Source organism: Dromiciops gliroides, chromosome 1, assembly GCF_019393635.1.
Source record: "Dromiciops gliroides isolate mDroGli1 chromosome 1, mDroGli1.pri, whole genome shotgun sequence".
NCBI lineage: Eukaryota > Metazoa > Chordata > Mammalia > Microbiotheria > Microbiotheriidae > Dromiciops > Dromiciops gliroides.
In genome coordinates this window covers 387,372,602-387,393,649 of record NC_057861.1, presented here as the reverse complement: position 1 = coordinate 387,393,649, position 21,048 = coordinate 387,372,602, and the positions used below count along the sequence as shown (strand labels likewise).

The window sequence follows — 21,048 nt, the reverse complement described above, 5'->3', positions numbered from 1 at the left end:
GTTGGGGTAGATGGGAAACTGTGAGCAACATCATAAAACGAAAAGTCTCAGACTCCTAGAATGGGAATGTTTATTTGAGCCATTCAACCAAAGGAGAATTATAGTGTGGTTGAAAAGGATCCTTTCGGGGGCAGCTAGGTGGTACAGTGGATAAAGCACTGGCCATAGATTCAGGAGGATCTGAGTTCAAGTCCAGCCTCAGACACTTGACACTTAACTAGCTGTGTGACCCTGGGCAAATCACCTAATCCTCATTGCCCCACAAAACAAAACAAAACAAAACAAAAAAATCCATTCTGCAGGCTGATCATTTCATTTAGAAGCATTACTGATACTGTGAACACTAAACAGCAGGGGGAAAACAAAGAAAATGTAATAAAATTTAGTGGTTAGATTTTTGCGTACTCTTTTACCACTCAGAAAAGCGGTCCTTTTTATATTTTGCAAAAGAGTTATCAAAATCATGAGCCACCATTTCTCAAATAGCTAAGAAGAAACTCCATGATTTCTTACCTTCTGTCTTTTCTTCTACCCACTTGTTTATATGCTTTCTTGATTCTTCTGGAGCACCAGCAAAGTTAAGTTCTTCCATATTTGAATGGTAGAATTTCTGACAGGATTCCTTAAAAGACTAAATAACAGGATAAACAATATAACTGTCACAAGTCCAAAACTAAAAGTCAACAATGAACTGTCGGAAAATTTCGGACCCTTTTCTCATAACGGTCATAAATATGTTACAGATCACCATGTATGGAATTCAAATCTTTGTATCTGACCTGGATGAACTTAAGTCTTTAACCTAGGGAAGATAAATGACTTAAAAAAGTAGACATCAAGGCTTGTAAGATCCCTTCAAGATTTATTAGCACAAAGAGATCACTTAAAAAGCAGTGATTATGGTCAGGAAAACCAAGGGAAAACTAATGATGTGCCAACTTCCTCTAATAAATCAATAAATTGTTATTTAAAAGTCACAATGAGACGATTAATCCAGGCACTCATTTTCCACAGGATCACACATTTAGAACTAGACTTTAGAAGCCAGCTAGTCTAACACTTCTGTTTTGAAGGAGGAGAAAACTAAGGCCCAGTAAGATGACTGTCCAAGTAGCAAATAGCAGGAGTGAGATTTTAACTCTGTGTCTACTGAACCATGCTTTTATTAGTCCTTAAGAATCATGGAAAAAGAACATTGTGTTCTGAGGTAACCAACTTTTTCAAACAGTTGAAATGGAATTTATTAATAATGTGACAATAGATGTAAGAAAATAATTATTAATAATGGATTTTTTGGGGGACACAGGGACCCCCCCCACTCAAGGGCTTAGCTCAGGAACCTTACCTAATCTCTTTCAAGGCCAGCCCAGAGTCAGTGGAAATGGAAATCAGACTCTCAGCAGAGACTGAGATCACACCTACCTGAAAGCCTTTTCCCCTCATAGGGTCTGAGCTCAGCACGTGACAGCTCATTTTGGTATGGACCACCCCCAGGTCACCTGAAGCCAATTAGCTTTGAGTAGTGTGTAAGAGCTGAAGCACGAATGGGGGTAGATGGCAGGAGGCTTGCCTGCTCACTCTTTCACAGGGGATCCTGAGTGAACCAGCCACATGTTTCTCTCTCTCTCTCTCTCTCTCTCTCTCTCTCTGGTGCTGGGGGTTTTTGGCTTGTGTTAAATGTGGCCAACTCTTTGCTAACATTTAATATGATTTAATAAATGCCTGCTGCCAAAACTGGTGCAACAGCCATTAATTTAAAAGTAGCAATATATTAGAAACCGCAGCTAAGTTCCCCAATAACTTATTATTATTATTTTGGGGGGCGGGGCAATGGGGGTTAAGTGACTTGCCCAGGGTTACACAGCTAGTAAGTGCCAAGTGTCTGACGCTGGATTTGAACTCAGGTACTCCTGAATCCAGGGCCAGTGCTTTATCCACTGCGCCACCTAGCCACCCGCCCCAATAACTTATAACAGAGACAGGCTTCCCCCCAATATTTCAAATGACACACAGATGAGATACTCCTGTCATATAAAGCCTTCATCCCTCTTTAACTTGAAAATGTCATTGATTTCCTTAAGTTTATACAGGGAGAAGTAATAGACAAGACTTACTGAGATAAAGTTATGAGTCTTTTCTCCAAAGAGCTGGTTGGCAATTCTCAGCAGGCACTGACTACCAGATTTATTAGCTTCTGCAAGAAAAGACTGGAAACCTTGGTGTACATCGGCACCTTTGTTTAAAGAAAGAACCTGTTTAGGAAAAATGAGAGAGTACAGCTTCAGTACTGTCTTCCTTTTTTTTAAAAACAAAAAAATTAAAAAAACAAAACCAAAAACATTTCAAAAGAAAATCAACTGAAAGTTCTACAGAGGCTGAGGGCATTTAAAAATAAGATTTGAGGGTATCATTCACCCATTCTATATGCTCTAACAGTTCTCTATTGCCTTTAGGAACCAATACAAAACTTCTCTGTTCAGCATTTAAAGCCCTTCACAACCTGGTTCCAACCAACCCACTTTTCCAGATCTACTGAACCGGTTTTCTTGTTATTCTTCATAGCAAGGTGAGAAGGTAAAGATTATTTTGCATTAGTAACCTCAGGGACACTTCTACCCAGAATGCCTACTGTGCATATACCACAGAGTAGTCAGACCCCCAGCATTTTCTACTCCGTTTCTCCTTGCTCTCTCTTGCTGCACTATTGACAAAGTTCTCTTTTTGTGATGAGTTCCTCTGAGGTGTGGCTTTGGGGGTGGGGGTAGGAGTATAGAAAGTTCCATAGAGTTTTTTTTTAATTTTTTTTTGTTTGTTTTCTCCTAGTTCCAAGTACCTGTTGTATCTGTGCAGCAGTATTTCCCTTGGCCCCATCTAAGACCATAGACAGGGCACAGTAGAGGCTCAGGGGGGAATAAAACACATTCCGTGAGCCATCCTCTTCACTGATTTTCTTAAAAACATTCAAGGTAAAAGTGTTGTTTGCTTCAGAGAGAGCAGCCATCATGGCACGCCTAGAATAAGAAGACAACGAGATATACGACATGAATGAGGCACTTCTGTGTGTATTCATCTAGACAGATAATTTCTGATGGTACCTCTTCAAATAATGATGATTTAGTACATTTACATAGTGCTTTAATGTTTATAAAGTACTTCATAGGTGAACTAATTTGATTCTCAATACAGCCCAGCAAAGTCAAGTGCTATTATTATCTTCATTTTACAGGTGAGGAAACTGAGGCAAACAGAGGCGAATTGACTTTCCCAGGGTCACACAACTAGTAAGGATCTAAGGCTGGATTTGAACTCAGGTCTTCTGACTCCATGTCCAGCACTCTATCCACTGCACTACCTCTTTGTCTCCCCTAAATGAACAAAATAATAAAGAAACAAATAAAAAACTAAAGCACTGGAGAAAAACAGATGAACTCAGTTTTGCTGATTATTATTATTACTCATATCTAGAAAGCACTTTGATGTTTATAACAGACATTCCTATCAATTTCTTGCCCCCAAATGGAAATGACTAATATTTTTTTCTTGTCTCCTAAACAAAAATACCTGCTTCCCTGTCTCCAGGCATGTGTTATAGATGTTTGGATTTGCTGCCTAGAATGTCCTTCATGCTACCTACATATACACTAAATTTCTGTCAAAGATCATTTCAAATGCCATCTCCACCACAAAGCTTCCCCAATCACCTGAGTCAATAATGGTCTCTCCTTTAAATGAGCTCCAGTGATCTGGCACTTATCCCACAATCCATTGTCTAGTCATTACTCTTCTTGAAAGGCAAGGGCAGTTTCTTATCTGGTAAAGGAGGCAATGGGACTATCTGTCTAAAAGGGCTAAGGACCAAGAGTGCAATGGGAATCTGCCAGATGTTTTAGCCTGGGTCAACAAATGGGAGAGTAGCAAAAGGAAGGACAGAATAGAAAGGATTTAGAATGTTCTATTGATCTGGCAGAAAGAAGGCAAATTCAGAAAGTCATATAATATGAGGAATAAGCATGACTCAGATCTAGACAGAGTAGAGACCAAGAACATGACAGGATTATGGTCAGTAGGCAGGGTCCAGAGTATCAGAAAGTCTGTAGGAGTCTCACTGGCCAATTCTGATCCTAGCAAAGAGGCTACTTGCTCCCTGTATTGTTTTATATACTTGAACGCTGGACATGCGTGGCCCTGGGCTATATTAGGTGTAGTTAAAGAAGTCAAAGCCGGGAGGAGAATCCTGCCCTTCTTCAGAATCAGTGTAATTACTGGGATAAGTCATACCTTCTATCACATCTATGTCAGTACTATGCTATGATCCCCAATCAAAGAATCACAGGAGACAAAACCTGGAAGAGACTTCAAAAGCTGGCCAGTCAAACCCATATCTAAAAAGTCATCCTCTCACAAGAGGAAATGTGTTACCTCTTAGGTAAACCCATTCCCATTTTAGAGAATTCCAACCGTTAGGAAGCTTTTGTTACATCAAACCTGCATCTACCTCTCTGTGAGCTTCACCCTTTGCTCCGAGTTCTGAGGCCAAGCAAAGTAAGTCTAATCATTGCTCCACACCACAATCTTTCAAATACTTGACGACTCTTCCAAGCTGAACAGCCCCAGCTCCTTTAAGTCATTCTTGTAGAATACCTTATTCATTCCTTTTGCCATCCAGTTCATCCTTCCCCAGACATGCCCCTGGGGTGCTTAGAACCAGTGACAGTACTGTAGATGTGGCCTGACCACTGTTTGAATGCAGCAGCATACAAGTAAGATAGACTGAGTCATATAAGAAGTGGCTTCCAATCCCAGCTCTGCACTTAATATCTGTGTGGCCTTGGACTAGCTGTTTAATGTCTCTGGGCTTCGATCTCCTCATCTATAAAATGAGGGGGTTGGATAAGATGATCTCCAAGGTGTAGCTGTAAGTCTATGAACTGTTACTGCCCTCATGTTTGACCCCATGTCTCTCCTAACGCAGCCTGGGCTTGTATTAGTTTTTTCATGGCTTTGTCACATTGCTGACTCATACCGAACTTTCTATCTACAAAACCCCTCAGTGTTTTTTTTTTTCATGGAACCACTGACCAGTTCTATAACCTTTGTTTGTATTGGTGAATTTGATTTCTTGGACTAACAGTAAAGGACAGAACAAAATTAATAATAGGAAGCTGATAATCCAAAGGGGTATGGAGATAGTAGGAGGGCACCCAGCTGCCCTTGATGAGGTTCTGTTCCTCGGTCCAGATGAACTACATCCTTGGGTACTGAAAGAAGCAGAAGATGGGATTGCAGAGCCACTGTCTGTGATATTTTTAAAATTATGGTAAAAAGCAGAAGTAACCTCAGATTGGAGATAGGCAAATGTTTTATTAATTTTCCCAAAAGGGAAAAGGATATCTAAGTGTGTTAGCATAGGCCTTTAATCCCTACTGGTAGTCTCAGGCTGGCAGATCTCTTGAGACTGAGAGTTGCAAGCCATAGTGGTCCAAGCTGATCAAGCGTCAGCATGAAGTTAAGCATCAATATGGTGAACACATGGGAACAGTTCCATGGAGCAAGATACATGCCATGAATAGCGCTTATACTTCCAACGTGGGTGAGATAGGGAGACTGTCTTTAAAAATATAAAAAGAAGGAAAGAAACAAAAACAGTCTGCAAACTAAGCCAGTGAGCTTGAATTTAATTCCTGGAGAAATTATAAAACAAATCATTAAAGAGAATGGATAAGAAACATTAAACATCTAGAAAAGGAAGTTGTGGTTACAATAAAGCCTGCATGGCTTCATCAAGAATAGGCCACACTAGGGGGGCAGCTAGGTGGCACAGTGGGTAAGCACCAGCCCTGGATTCAGGAGGACCTGAGTTCAAATCTAGCCTCAGACACTTGACACTTACTTGCTGTGTGACCCTGGGCAAGTCATTTAATCCTCATTGTCATGCAAAAAAAAAGAAAAGAAAAAAACAACCCAATAGGCCACACTAGACTAACCTCATTTCCTTTTTTGAAAGGGTTAGTAATAAATAGATGAGGGGTATATCATTGATATGGTTGACCTAGAGTTTAGCAAGACTTCTGATAAAGTAACTCATACTGTCCTTGTGGAGAAGATGGAGAGGTATGGAGAAGACAAGATTAGCAAATAATGTTTGATAATGGTTCAATGCCACTATGTCAGGAAGTGTCCAGTGGAATACATACAGCGGTCATGGTCCTGTGACACTTTCCTTTTCTGACAGTGATTTAGATAAATGTAGAGATTGCACACTCATCAAATCTGCAAGTAACACATTCTAGAATAGCTAAGACAGCAGATGTCAGTCACAATCCAAAAGAACATTCAGCATTAGGCTGAATCCATTTTGATTAAATTCATTAAGGATAAATTTAATGCTGTGCACTTAGGTATAAAAAAATCAACTTCACAAATGAAAGATGGTACAGGCATGGCTAAATAGCAAGTGTTAAAAAAGACCTAAATAAGGGGCAGCTAGGTGGTACAGTGGATAGAGTACCGGCCCTGGATTCAGGAGGACCTGAGTTCACATACGGCTTCAGACCCCTGACACTTACTAGCTGTGTGACCCTGGGCAAGTCACTTAACCCCAATTGCCTCACCAAAAAAAAAAAAAAGAAAAGAAAAGACCTAAATAGACTGTGAGCTTAATATGTCAGCAGCATGATGGTATAAGAATCAAAAAAGCCAATGTGATCTTGTATTGTAATTAAGTGGGAAGCACAGCTTCCAGGGACAGGGAGATATAATTTTACCATATAGGAGATTGCCTGTTGGATCTCAATTGGAGTACTGGTTTCAGTTCTGGGAACCATGGTTAAAAAATATATTGATATGCAGGAGAATATCCAAAGTGGGGCAATCAAAATGATGAAGGACCATGAGTCATGATATAAGAGGCTAGGTTGTAGGAGCAAGGGACATTTAACCTGTAGAAGAGAAGACTCAGAGTATCTCTGGAGAACATTCTTCGAGTATTTAGTGTGCATAAGGGATTAGATTGGTTCCATTCATCCTCAAAAGGCAGGACTGGGATTAACAGATAGAAGTTACAGAGAGGTCAATTTAGGCAGGAAGTCAGGAAAAACTTACTAATAATTAAGAGTTGTTCGGAGATGGAATGGGCTGCCTCCAGAGGTGGTAGGTTCTCCCTTCTGGTAGATATTAATGTATAGGCTGGATGAATATTTGTTGGGTATATTACAGTGCAGATTCTCTTTGTATATAGGTTGAACTGAATGACCACTTAGGTCCAGCTCTCAAATTCTGGGATTCCCTAACCCTTCTATCTAATTCCAGATAGAGGGCTTGAAACTACCTGGGAGTATCATCAGACAGTTTATCTTTGTATTCTTCTTCTCAGTCACCCACTGGAGAGAGCAGCACCACCAGCACGGGGCTCCAAAACCACTTCTATCCCTTCCCTTCCTCCCTAGAGCCTCCAAGGTCACTATCAGATAGCCAGAGGTTACCTATATACCACGATCCCCAAAGACAGCTAGCTACCATGCCAACATTCTGCCCCACAAACAATCCAATTAGAATTTTTGGACCAGTTAATTCTTGCTCTCCTACAAGCTATGACTGATCTGGTAAGACACTTAATCACTTACCCCTGCTGCTACTAACAGAACCTTATCCACTTATTCCTTCCCTCCACCCCTACCCTTTCACACAGTGTTATGCTATAGACAGAAACTACATGCCTCTCGGATCCTTATACCTATTTACACCACCTCTACTCCTCCCTAGGCTCATTCTCCTTCGGTCCACGGTTTTCTTGATTTATTCATTATATTGTTTATACAGATTTCCATACATCTTTGTTTAGTGGGAAAAGTATTGTCCTTGACATTTCCTGACCTCTGGTTTCCTCATTTGCAAAATAAAAAGGTTAGATTAGGTGACTTCTGATCTTTCTAGATCTAAATCTGATTCTATGATTTTTTCTTCTTTTTTTTCTTTTTTTTCTGGTGGGGTAATGGGAGTTGTGACTTTGCCCAGGGTCATATAGCTAGTAAGTGTCAAGTGTCTGAGGCTGGATTTGAACTCAGGTCCTCCTGAATTCTGGGTCGGTGCTTTATCTAATGTGCCATCTAGCTGCCCCTGATTCTGTGATTCTTGAAAACCCTTTTCACACCTCCTTGCATTAAGTAAAACCTGACTTTCCTGGGAAGATTAGAAGTTGGTCTCCACTGCTGCTTATGAGCCATTTCAAAACAGCTATTCTAGTTAACCTTTCTTCTTTGAAGTTGGTATAATCCACTTGGGTCTCTCTTTCCCTCCCAATGTTATTTATTAACCTTCAGGTTATTCTTCCAGGACCTGTTAGGTTACTTTAGCACCTGACTCAGTTTTTACTGCCATGACACTGATATTACAGTTCCTCAACCTTTTGTACTCCCACAACCTCCATCTCTATGCTATTTCTTCTTTTTTATCATAAAAGTATTTTATTTTTTTCCAGTTACATATAAAGGTAGTTTTCAACATTTGCTTCCATAAGATTTTTAGTTGCAAATTTTTTCTCCCTCCCTCCTTTCCTCCCCGCTTCCCCAGAAAGAAAGCAATCTGCTATAGGTTTTTATGTACAATCACATTAAACCTATTTCTGCGTTAGTCATGTTGTGAAAGAAGAATCAGAACACAAGGGGAAAACCTCAAAGGAAAAACAACCACCAAAAAGTAGAAGCAGTACGGTTCAAACTACATTCAGAATCGGCAGTTCTTTTGTCTGGATGTGGAGAACATTTTCCATCATGAGTTTTTTGGTCTATGCTATTTCTTAACCGTATAATATAATCCCAAATAATATCCAGAACTCTGAAATTCTACTTTTTGGTTACAAGTTTCTATCGTTCATCTCTCCCTGTCCTCAAACCCCTTCATTTACACTAAGTCTCCTCTTTGACCTCACCCTTTGTCCTACAATCCTTTAACACTAACCGGCTATCCCAATCTATCTTCCTCACCCTGATTTCACTTGCTTCTCTATATCAAAGCTTCTTAAACTATGAGTTGCAACCCTATATGGGGTTGAATAACTGAATGTGGGAGTCATGAAAAATTTGGCAACAGTAAAAGGTTATGTATACTTATTTTATATACCTATATAACCTCTATAAACAGGGTCATGTAAAAATTTCTCAGACAAAAAGGGAATGGAAAAAGTTTAGTGAACCCTGCTCTATATAATCCCCTACTCTGACCATGCCAATGCTTCCTTAAAGAAGTAAACCACCTGTTTCCTTGAATATTTTTCATTACTGGATTCTTGATCCTTAATATTAGATAATTTTCACCAACAATTACTGAATTTCTGCTTCCCAGTTGCTGAGAAATTGCTAGAAAAAGTCACAAAATTATGCTAATTTCATTCTTTAAAAGAAGGATCTGTGATTTCCTCAGGAAGAGGAACTCCTTCCACTTAGTTGCTAAATTCTGTGGGGCAGCCTAAGCCACATGGAAGTTAAGTGATTTAGTCAATAAACATCTATGAAGTGCCACTACCAGGCATTGTACTAAGTGCTGGGATCCAAAAAGAGGCAAAGATAGTACCTGCCCTCAAGGAGGGAAACAAGCAATATACCAGATAATTAGGAAGTATTTAAGAGAGGGAAGGCACTCCCTCCTTTAGATATTCTCCATCTCATTAATACTCCTTTAGAGTCATGGGGCCCAGACCTGAACCCAATATTCCAGATAAAGTCTGACAAAAATCTAACGGCACAAGATTTAAGAGGAATTGAGAAAGGCTTCATGTAGAAGGTAGGATTTTATTTTGGACTTAAAGGAACTCAAGGAAGCCAGCAGAGATGAGGTTGAGGAGGGAGAGCATTCTAAGCATGGGGGACAGAGAAAATGCCTGGAGTCAAGAGATGAGTGTCTTGTTTGTGGGACAGCAAAGAGTCCTATAGGACTGGACCAAAAACTATCTTGCAGTGGGGTAAGGTATAAGTAGAAAGGTAGGAAGGGGCTAGATTAAAAAGGTTTTGAACACCAAACAGAACATTTTAAATAATTTTTATTCTAAAGGTGACAGAGAGCCACAGGAGTTTATTGAGTTGGGATGTGTGTGTGTGAGAGAGAGACAGACAGAAAGAGAGACAGACAGACAGGCAGACAGCCAGACATGGTCAGACCTGTGCTTTACGAAAATCACCATGGTGACTGAACGGAGGAAGGACTGGAGTGAGCAAAGACTTGAGGCAGGCTGACTCAAGCAGGCTATTGTAATAGTCCAGGGATGAGATGATAAAAGGCCTTCAACAACGTGCTGGAGGTGTCAGAGGAGAGAAGGCATATATTAGAGATCTTGTGAAGTTGAAATTGACAGGCCTTGCCAACAGATCGGATATGGGAAGATGAGATAGACTGAGGAGTCAAAGATGAAACCTAGGTTGTGAGTCTGAGAAACTGTCCTCAACAGTAGTACAGAAGTTATAGCAATGGGGGAAAAGATAGAGAGTTCAATTTTGGACATGTTAAGTTTAAAATGTCTACTAGGGAGGGCAGCTAGGTGGCACAGTGGATAGAGCACCAGCCCTGGATTCAGGAGTACCTGAGTTCAAATCTGGCCTCAGACACTTTATACTTACTAGCTGTGTGACCCTGGGTAAGTCACTTAACCCCCATTGCCGCCCCCCCCCCCAAAAAAAGTCTACTAGACACCCAATTTGTGATGTCTGAAAAGCAGTTGGAGATGCAAGTTTGAAGGTCAGCAGAGAGGTTAGAGGATAGGGAGATTTGAGAATGGTAAGCATAAAGGTGACAATTAAATCCCTGGGAGCTGATGAGCTCACCAAATTAAGCAGTATAGACTAGCCTTTTTTTTAATCCTAAAATTATTTTATTATGTTCCAGCTATGTAAAAATAGTTTCCAACATTTGTTTTCATACAATTTTTAGTTCCCAATTTTTCTCCCACTGTCCCTTCCATCCCTGTTCTCCAAGACAGAAAGCAATCTGATATAGGCTATATATGTACAATCACATTAAACATATTTCTGCATTAATCATGTTGTGAAAGAAGAATCAGAATAAAAGGGAAAACCTCAAAATAAAAAAAAGTGGAAACGGTATGGTTCAATCTGCATTCAGAATCCACAGTTCCTTTTTCTGGATGTGGAGAGCATCTTCCATCACTCCTTTGGAGTTGTCTTGGATCATTGTATTGCTGAGAAGAGTTAAATCCATCACAGTTAATCATTGCACAATGTTTCTCTTACTGTGTACAATATTCTCCTAGTTCTGCTCACTTCACTCGGCATCAGTCCACTTAAGTCTTTCCAGAGCCTAGCTTCTTAAACTTCAGGTCACAACCCCATATGGGGTCACATAACTGAATGTGGGGTTGGCAAAAAATCTGGCATCAGTAAAAGGTTATGTATACCTGTTTTATATACTTATATACCCAAGATCGGGTACAAATTTATCAGGTGAAAAGGGGTTATGAGTGGAAAAAGTTTAAGAAGCCCTCCTATAGAGAAGGGAAGAGGGTCAAGGTCAGAACCCTGTAGGACACCTAAAGGATATTATCTGGATGAAGATCCAACAAAGGAGACTGAGAAGGGGCAGTCAGTTGGGTAGGAGGAACACCAGGAGAGAGAGGTGTTTCAAAACCTAGAGAAGAGATTATCAAGGAAGACTCGATGATCAACAGTGCCACAGCTGTGGAAAGGACCAGGAGAATGAGGATTGAGAAAAGGTCATCACATTTGGAGAAAAGGCCACTGAGTTTACCAAACACACACACACACACACACACACACACACACACACACACACACACACACACACACTAATCTCTGCTAAATGGTACCCAGCAATCTTTTTATTCAACTTTTACTGACTCTCCATCACTTTCTCTATGGCAAAAATTCTAAACCTTGACTTTTTACCTCAAGCCACAAAATCCACTCCTTCCCTTATAGGATCTGACCAGCTCTTACTTTACTGAGAAGATCAAGTCCATCTCTGTTTGAGTTCCCCTCTTCCCCAGCTCTAAATTGTGTCTTTATAAACACAAACATATCATCAAAACAGTCTTCATTCTAACCCCTTTTACTCCTATTTTGGAAGAAGACTTATATCTCTACTCCTTACTAAGGTTAACCCCTCCAACTATGTCCTTTTTTTATTTGTATTTTTTATTTTTAGTGAGGCAATTGGGGTTAAGTGACTTGCCCAGGGTCACATAGCTAGTAAGTGTTAAGTGTCTGAAGCCGGATTTGAACTCAGGTACTCCTGACTCCAGGGCTGGTGCTCTATGCACTGTGCCACCTAGCTGCCCCCAACTATGTCCTTAATCCATTCTCTTCTACCTCCTCTAAGACTTTGCTCTATCAATCAATCATTTCCTCTTTTGTATTTATTTTTAAAATCTTTTTCTCCCCTAGATCCCTTTTTCTACCTGCAAATACACTTGGCTCTCCCCAATCAAAAATACCCAGAACGACAACATCCCTTCTTGATATTCTCTCTTTGTTTGCCCTGGACCCTCCTCAAATAGAGGAAGCAAAAGGAATAATCATTTATATCAAGGCATCTTGAACTTTTTCCACTCAGGACCCCTGTGTCCAGCATCCTGCTCCACTATAATAAAAACACTTCTGTTGGCATCATTTTCTTCAACTGTAAAATGGGGGTAATAAGAGAAGTCACCACACAGGACTGTTGTGAGGGTAACATGAGAAGATATTTTTGTAAAGTACTTTGCAAACCTTAAAGTATCTACCAGTTTATTATTATTATTATCATCATTGCCACTACTGCCATCACCACCACTTTTTCTAATCCCTACCACTTCTTTCTGCTTGTCTTCTTTCTTAATTTTATTTTCTCTCTTCTAACTTTATCTATTTATTTTATACTGGGAATTTTTTTATTATAGTGGAGTAGGATGCTGGACACAATTTAGATGATTCCAATTTTGTTGGCAACATCCAAAGCATCATAGTCTGGAGCCAGTTGGACATAGACTTTCTTCTCTCCATCAGGTCATATCAGTGTATTAACCGTGGCCACAGCAATGTCATAAAGCTTCCTTATGGCTTGCTTCATCTGCTGCTTGTTGGCTTTGACATCCACTATGAAGACAAGGGTGGTGTTGTCCTCTATCGTCTTCATAGGGGACTCAGTGGTCAAGGGAAACTTAATGATGGCATAAGTAGTCAAGCTTGTTTCTCCTCAGGGGCACTTTTCCAAGGGTATTTGGGCTGCCTTCGAAGTCTTAGAGTCTTGGGTCGCTGGAAGGTGGGGGATGTTCTGATCTACTTTTTGTGGCTATGGACACCCTTCAATACTGCCTTCTTGGCTTTCAAGCCTAGACTCCATGTCCAGCACCATAATAGCAGAGTGAGACAAAATACAGCTGGGCCACAAGTCAGCATTTATGAAGCTCTGGGTCTCTGGGCTCCTGACCAAGTGGAGAAATGGTAAAAGGATATGAACAGGCAGTTTTCTGAATCTGAAATCGGAAAGCTTGTATAAACAAAAGTTGAGAACTATCTTTACATGTAACTGGAAAAAAATAAAATACTTTATTTAAAAAAAAGAAGTTAATGGGGATTTATAGTAGACAAAATAGCTTATTTGCTCAGTCATTCTTAAAACAATATTGTCACTGTATACAATGTTCTTTTGGTTCTCCTCATTTCACTCTTCTTTATTTTGTGCAAGTCTTTCCATGTTTTTCTAAAATCAATGAGTTCATAATTTCTTATAGTACAGTAGTATTCCATCACAACCATCTGCAATAACTTGTTCAGCCATTCCCCAACTGATAGGCATCCCTGCAATTTCCAGTTCTTTGCCACCACAAAGAGAGAGCTGCTGTTTACATTTTAGAACACAAAGATTCTTTTCCTTTTTTCCTAATCATCTTTGGAAATAGACCAAGTAGTGGTATTGCTGGGTCAAAGGGTATAGGTAGTTTAAGAATTCTTTAGGCATAATTCCAGATTGCTCTACAAATTGCAAACTTTCAAAGAATACCATAGACAAAAACTTAAGAATCTTTGGACATAAAAATGATTCAGTTTTCTCCTTATGATTCAGAAGCATCATCATCAATACCAATAATCATTGTACAGAAATGAGGAAAACGTAGATAGAGGAAATGATTGGTTGGATTCAGGGTTAAGTGGGTTTACTAACTGGTTACAAGCAAACTTTTAGTAGTGTGATGAAATAATGAGATTTAGCAGATACTCAAACACCCACACCTGGAGATTAATCTAGACTGATTGAATCAAGTGAGAGTGATTAACTGCTGATTAGCCTACTTCAAGTTAACTGGATTGTAATCACACCTTGAGAACCAGATGGATTTGGATGATGCCAACCAATCAGCTTGAAGCAGTGTGTAAGGACCGCCTCTGTTCCAGGCCTATAAAAAGCTTCCACAATGAGTTTGCTGGAGAGAGTTCCTGATTAAAGCAGGCTTGTGGAGGAGGACTTCAGGAAGAACCCAACCAGGCTGGAACTCTAGGCTAGGTAGGACTTCTTTTTCTTAACTTTCTGAACTCCTTGTAAATATCTGTATGCTTTAATAAATGTTTAATGCCCAAGGACTGGTGTTAAAGCTTCTAATTTAAGGCAACCACAATTTAGATTTTAAACATCACAGTATGGAATGCCATCACACCAATAATAGGAAAAATAGTATGTAAAAAATGGATAAACCTAGGAAGTCTCATTTGATTTTGAAAAAGCTAAAGTGAAATGAATTTGCTAATTACTTCTCCCCATTTGGAGAATATAGGGAAAGCTAAATAACCCTAGTGAACACCATCTCGACTGTCCAAGCCTCCCTTTAATCTACTTGGCACAAAGTTCAATTCTCTCAACAAGACAGTTGATTTAGCTCAAACCTCAGCAAAAGGCACAAAATACCTAGTGTAAGAAGAGATATTTTTTGACTCTTATTTTGTCTAACAAAGGCCAGCACCTGAAATCACTGAAGTTCTAAGAGCTATGAAAAACATGATAACGAGCAGTGCATTATGACTTCTGTCCCCCACTGAGCCGGCCTAGCTACGTTTTAGTGAATGGGATCTGCTCCCCCCCCCACAACCCTATACATCCTTTCATCAGATAACCTTAAACATTGTAGGATAAATTGTAACTAAATTACAAGCAGTTTTGAAATGCAAAGCATCCTCTATACCATAAAGGCCAGAGGAATGGCCCACCCCAAGGAGCCTAGTATTTAACTTCTGACAGCAGAAGCATAAAAGGACATTTTGTAGTAGTTGTCCTCCATACCTCCAAAAGGCCAAAGATGGGCAGGAGCTACTCAAGAAATCAGTGAAACAATGCTATTACAGCAAGAAAGACAAGAGTAGCTGAGTTCTGATGCAGGTAAGCAGCAGCTGGGAAGAGCCCTGAAGACCTTCTCAGCTGATCCAGTTCCCTCCCCTGTGCATCTTTCCTGGTGGTGCCCATGCCTCTCCTGGGCTAGCAACCAGGCTGAGGGGCTAATGGAGGTTTGGAAACAGATTATGGAAGGAAACAGATTTTGTATCGTCATTCATTTATTCATGTGACATAGATATTTATTCATTGGTTTTCACTTCATCTTTGTATCTTGGAACTTAAGATAGAGCCTAGTAAGCAGTAAGTGCTTAATAAATTATCAATCTATAAACATTGATTCATCACCAGGCACTGTGTTAAGCACCAGGAATACAAAGATTGAGTGATAAGCAACCCATTCCCTCAAACAGCTTACTTTGTATAGTGACTGGGAGGACACGATATAATGTAATAATAATAAAAAAAATAATTACACATCAGAAAATAGAAGATAAAACAGGCTGGCATCAGGTCTTCCCTAGACAACATGTTAAGAGTCAAGACATTTCTTCTCTTTGGATTTTCAGAACCAGAACTCACAGGATCTGGATGTGATTATTTGTTGTAAAGCAATGTTGAAGGCAAGGACAATCCCTCTCAGAACCTCCACAAAAGGACATGTTACTGTAAAGAATTGTTATTTGAGGTTTTTATGCCTCGGGGAGCACTGGCCTGGGGCTCCGCAAACCACACGGTGCTCCACCCACTGGTTGTAGCCGTTGCCAGGGCTTTGGCACCTCACGTCATCACCACTCGACCACGCCTATGTGGGCCTGGCAAAATTATAATGATTGGAAGCCTAGTGTGGGCAGTCATGTGACTGTCAGAGCGGCCATCCCATTGTCTAGGGCTGGGTGGGGTGTTTCTAGGTTTGGGTGAGGAGAATTGGGCATTCTAGGTGGAAGCTGGAAAGCGACAGGCGTTCTGCCGCGTATTTTCAGCTGATTCCTGGGCGGCGGTATTTTTTCAGGTATTATAATTTCCCTTTCCCCATTTTATTTCCTTTCCCTTGATCCTACTGATCCTGTTTGTGTTTTTTTTTTTTTTAAAGTGCATTCTGGTTAAAATAAATCTTGTTCTGTTTTGAGGGAGGCTGCTGGTCTCCTTCCTTGCCCCAATATTGCGGTGAGCCACTTAGCTAGCACTCCCCAATTAAAAACTGGTCCCCACATTACTAAAGTGTCAAAAATAGCTTTATATGAAGAGATTGTCCTAGAGCTGAAATTATAAGTTAATGATGTATTAATGATTCCCAAAGTTACTTAAAAGTAAAGGGGGGAGGCAGCTAGATGGTGCAGTGGATAGAGCAACGGCCCTGTAATCAGGAGTACTTGAGTTCAAATTCGGCCTCAGACACTTAACACTTACTAGCTGTGTGACTCTGGGCAAGTCACTTAACCCCAATTGCCTCATTAAAAAAAAAAAGTGGGTAATCTAAAAGTAAAGGGGGGGGGTTAATACTTAAGTCCCAAAATATGGAATTCAGGTCCAGACCCATTTCTGCCAATAATTTGCTATTTCTTTAACCTTGGTAAATCCCAACTTGTCTGGTCCTCATTTGTCTACACAATAAATGTCTAGTGCACCTTCCAGCTCTTGGATGCTACAATTCTAAGCAATTATAAACAAGGTGAAATTAGACCCAACTCTTACAGTTGACAATGAAGGCCCCGCTAGGAGGCAAAATTACAAAAGAAATACCTATTGCCTAGCCAACTGCTAAGTAGCCAACTAGTCTGTATAGGTAACTAATTACATAATATAGTCATTTCAGGCATTAATTTGCTAAAGCCCTACTCACTGGTACTGAAATGTGAATAAAAAAAAAATCACCTAACAAATATAAAACAAAGCAATTGATCACCATTGCAAAATAATAAGATTCTTAACAGTCACACATAAGTTAAAGTTCTAAACCTAAGGTATTTAAGGAGCAGAGTGTAGGTTATACCAGGCAAGCAGGAAGAGATTTCTTTCTTTCATTTTTACTATTATTGTATTTTCACGGTAAGGATGGGCTAGAAATTAATCATAAAGTTTGTAAACTAGTCAAAGTTTGCTTAAAAATACAATTCAGGGGGCAGCTAGGTGGTGCAGTGGATAGAGCACCAGCTCTGGAGTCAGGAGTACCTGAGTTCAAATCCAGCCTCAGACACTTAAACACTTACTAGCTGTGTGACCCTGGGCAAGTCACTTAACCCCAATTGCCTCACCAAAAAACAAAACAAAACAAAAATACAATTCAACTAGGTAGGAGTTCACCAATGTATTACTTCAAGTTATCATATAATATGGCCATATCTTGAGAAAACATTGCTATTTATCTGGTGGTGAAACATCGATCCATATGAATTTTATTTGCCCATTTTCAAGAATTATTAACTTGTGACTAGTAATACTCAATATAAATTATCTGATGATGATTCATATACACTACAAGAGTACTACTGTTTTACTCCAAAGACGGGTAAAAATCCAGGAAACTCATTCAAAGATTACTTTATGATATCATATCTAACCTGTTTATTCAACTCTGATACCACCCAAAACCTTGCTGGAATAACCTTTGGTCTTGGCAGGGTTCATACTCAACAATAGGGCTCTTTACCAGACTGGGCAATAAAATGTAGTAAAACATTTATCCCAATTTCTTCTTGTAACTCCATGTCTTGATTTGAGCATTCAAATTTCACCACCTCCTATCCTTGTCCCTGAAGTAAGAAGCTTCACAAAAATGAATTTCCAAAATGAAGTCTGAAGCACCTGCTAACATTTTAACAAAATGAATTTAATGATGGTGATGATAGATACAAAGTACATAGAGCCTCTAAGTCTTGAAGAGGCTAGATTTTTGCCCATTTCCCCCCCTGAAGTGGTTTTAATAAAACCACACTGCTTTTCACAGATTTTAAAATGTAGTGGGAATTTTCATGGATCTCAAATTTTTAGCTCCAGGAACATAAGACTGGTTTTGAGGGGGCAGCTAGGTGGTACAGTGGATAAAGCACTGGCCCTGGATTCAGGAGTTCCTGAGTTCAAATCTGGCCTCAGACACTTGACACTTATTAGCTGTGTGACCCTGGGCAAGTCACTTAACCCCCATTGCCCCACCAAAAAAAAAAAAAAAAAAGACTGGTTTTGAAACAAAGCTGACTACTGTTGCCTAGTTATGTCGGAATGGTATTGACCTAGGAAGCCCTGTCAAATCCCAGGTACTAAATAGGCTTAGGGTTGGCTCCCCAACCAACATTAGAAGGGCCCCAAGCTCTGCCACTGAAACTTGCACAATGACAATGTCCTGATAATGTCTATCTAGAATTCACTTTGCTTTTAAGTTTTGGTACCTTTTTTTTTTTTTTTACATGACTCTTTCCCAAATGCACTTCTTTCCCTCTCCTCTATCTAGTAAGCACCTCCCCTGTAATAACAAGAACCAGTTAAGCAAAATCAGTAGACACATCTGTCCCCCACATTTCACACCCGTGGTCGCTTCCCTTTCCAATTAAAGGAGGGAAGTAAATTTTATCATTTGTTCCCAGGGGACAAGCTTCTTCACCATAATCACAAAGCTAGTCCCTCCCTCCTTTCCTTTCTTCTTTTTTCAATTCACTTCCAGGATTTACAATTTCTACTTAAGGCTTGAGCACTTGTGTGGGATCTGATATCATAAAAAGACCTCCCGGGGTCAAAAGACTCAAGATGGAAAATGTTTTCCACATCCTGAAAAACAACTATGGAGTCTGAATGCAGACTGGCACAGTATTTGCACTTTATTTGGAGTTTTTTGTTTGCTTTTTTTCTTTTTTGTGGTTTTCCCCTTTTGTTCTGATTCTTCTTTCATAACATGACTAACGTGGAAATATGTTTAATATATATAACCCATATCAGATTGCCTGCTGTCTTGGGGAGGGAAGGGAGAAAAAAATTGTAACTCAAAATTTTACAAAAATGAATGATGAAAACTCGCTTTACATGTAATTGGGGGGAAAAATTAAATACTATTAAGGGGGAAACAAAAAGAGACCTGGTCGAGAATCAGCACTGTATTCTAGAGTCCAGGCGCCGCCACTAACTAGCCTCGACCATACTACTTAGCCTCTTCGGGAGACTCATCTCGAAGCCCTCTGTGTTTACTTACAAGTTTAAAACTGGACGAATATCCCCAAATGAAACCTACTCTTCTGTCCCAATGCGGAAATGCTGTAAGAGGGAAGAGTTATAGAGTCTACTGCCCTTTCACCTCCTCTCTCCGCACAGGTAAATATTCTATTTCTAGTGCAAGTATCACCTGGAACGACTCAGTTCTGCCCCCATGTCGTCCTTCTGCAATCGCCTTCCTCTTCCTCCCCTCGGAACTGACGATGAGGAGGAAGCAGGGTTGCAGGATACCTGTGCTCCTTTTTCGCAGTTAGGGGATGCTCGCAGGTCAGACCATTAGTGGCACCCCCGGTTCAGGGAGTATCCAGTGCCATTGGCAGGCCGCTCCCCAACTGACCTATGCATAATTCAGAGCCAGCAGATCTGGCTGCCCAGGACTGCCCCAGTGTGCTTGGGGGTAGGCAGGAAGTGCGAAAAAGTACCATCCTCACTCCTAAAGTAAGCAACCCGAGCAAGCGCTCAGAACCTACTCACCTGTGCCAGCTTTCTCCGCCAGGCTCGGGCTACTAAATCCTCGCAATCAGAAACAATAAAGCGCCGCTCGCGCTCAGGGAAAAGCGAAAGCGTATTTGCAGCTGCTTCTGCGGCTGCTCTTGAGACCCAGGCGTACTCGGGCCCACGGACTTCCTCTCTAGTTTCAAACGCAGACACGGGCCCCCTGGAGCTCGGCTAGACTAATCCTGAGCAGCGCGGCCCCGACCCCAGGGCCAAGTGGGAAGGTTTTTACGTGCCCGAGCCAAGCCTGCCTAGCCCTTTCCCCATCTCCGGCAAAGCGCAGGAATCCTGCGCTAACACCCGGCCCCTCCCCGTACTCTGCCATTGGAGGAAGGGCACAGAGAAGATCGAGAAGCCCAGTCGGCCTCCGCCTACCTGTACTCGCTGTAGTGAGGTGATAAGTGCTGTCGCTGCTACTGTTGTTGCTGCTGCTGCTGCTGCTTCCTTCTGGCTTGCAACCCCGGGGAAAAGTACTGCTGTTAAGCCCAGCGTGGGTTCTGTTTAAAGCAAACCAGAGCCACCCCCAGGGCCTGGAAATAGTCACGACTGGACTGTGGGAGGAGTCAGAGGGAAGCTATTCCCTCCTACTCCTTAAACTATTTCCTGACTCGGGGCACACTGGAAACCTGGTGCAAAGGGAAATTATGCCCTTCGGAGCACGCCCAACTGTAGTAACACTGATGAGATGTGTAAAGGATTCATTTCCCAATCCTTGACTCTCTCTGCTTCAAGCCATTGAAAAGGGAGATAGTCTTGAAGGCTAGCGAGGAAAGAATCTCACCAGAGATCCCAGACCACAAACTTGGCTCCACAGACTGTTTAAAAGATTTTTTGCATTATTCCACTCAGACTAATTATAACTGGAAACTCTTACTTTGATTTGCTCTCGGTTTGAATCCAGGCAATAACAATTATTGTATAATCTATTAGTCGGAGTGATTTGGGACCTTTCTTGACTCAATTTCCCCTCTAAGTATATGGTTATATGGTATTTTTGGAACCCTGCCAATATGACAGAAACTCATTAGT

General features: G+C 40.7%; 1 protein-coding gene across 2 annotated transcripts in view; it reads right to left on the bottom strand.

Annotated features, from left to right (window-relative positions):
* The window catches only part of LOC122737384 (serpin B6-like), a 28,069-nt gene extending 7,499 nt beyond the window's left edge, over positions 1-20,570 (bottom strand). The window contains exons 1-4 of one of the 2 annotated variants that reach the window (XM_043979883.1): positions 20,395-20,570; positions 2,834-3,011; positions 2,115-2,252; positions 514-631 (exon numbers count right to left, since the gene is read on the bottom strand). In XM_043979883.1, coding sequence (XP_043835818.1) covers positions 514-631; positions 2,115-2,252; positions 2,834-3,004 — 427 coding nt within the window. In that variant the 5' untranslated portion in view covers positions 3,005-3,011; positions 20,395-20,570. Of the gene's footprint in view, positions 1-513; positions 632-2,114; positions 2,253-2,833; positions 3,012-19,998; positions 20,337-20,394 lie in introns of those variants that run through there. The other variant, XM_043979884.1, reaches the window with a different exon arrangement.
* Positions 20,571-21,048: the final 478 nt, after the last annotated feature.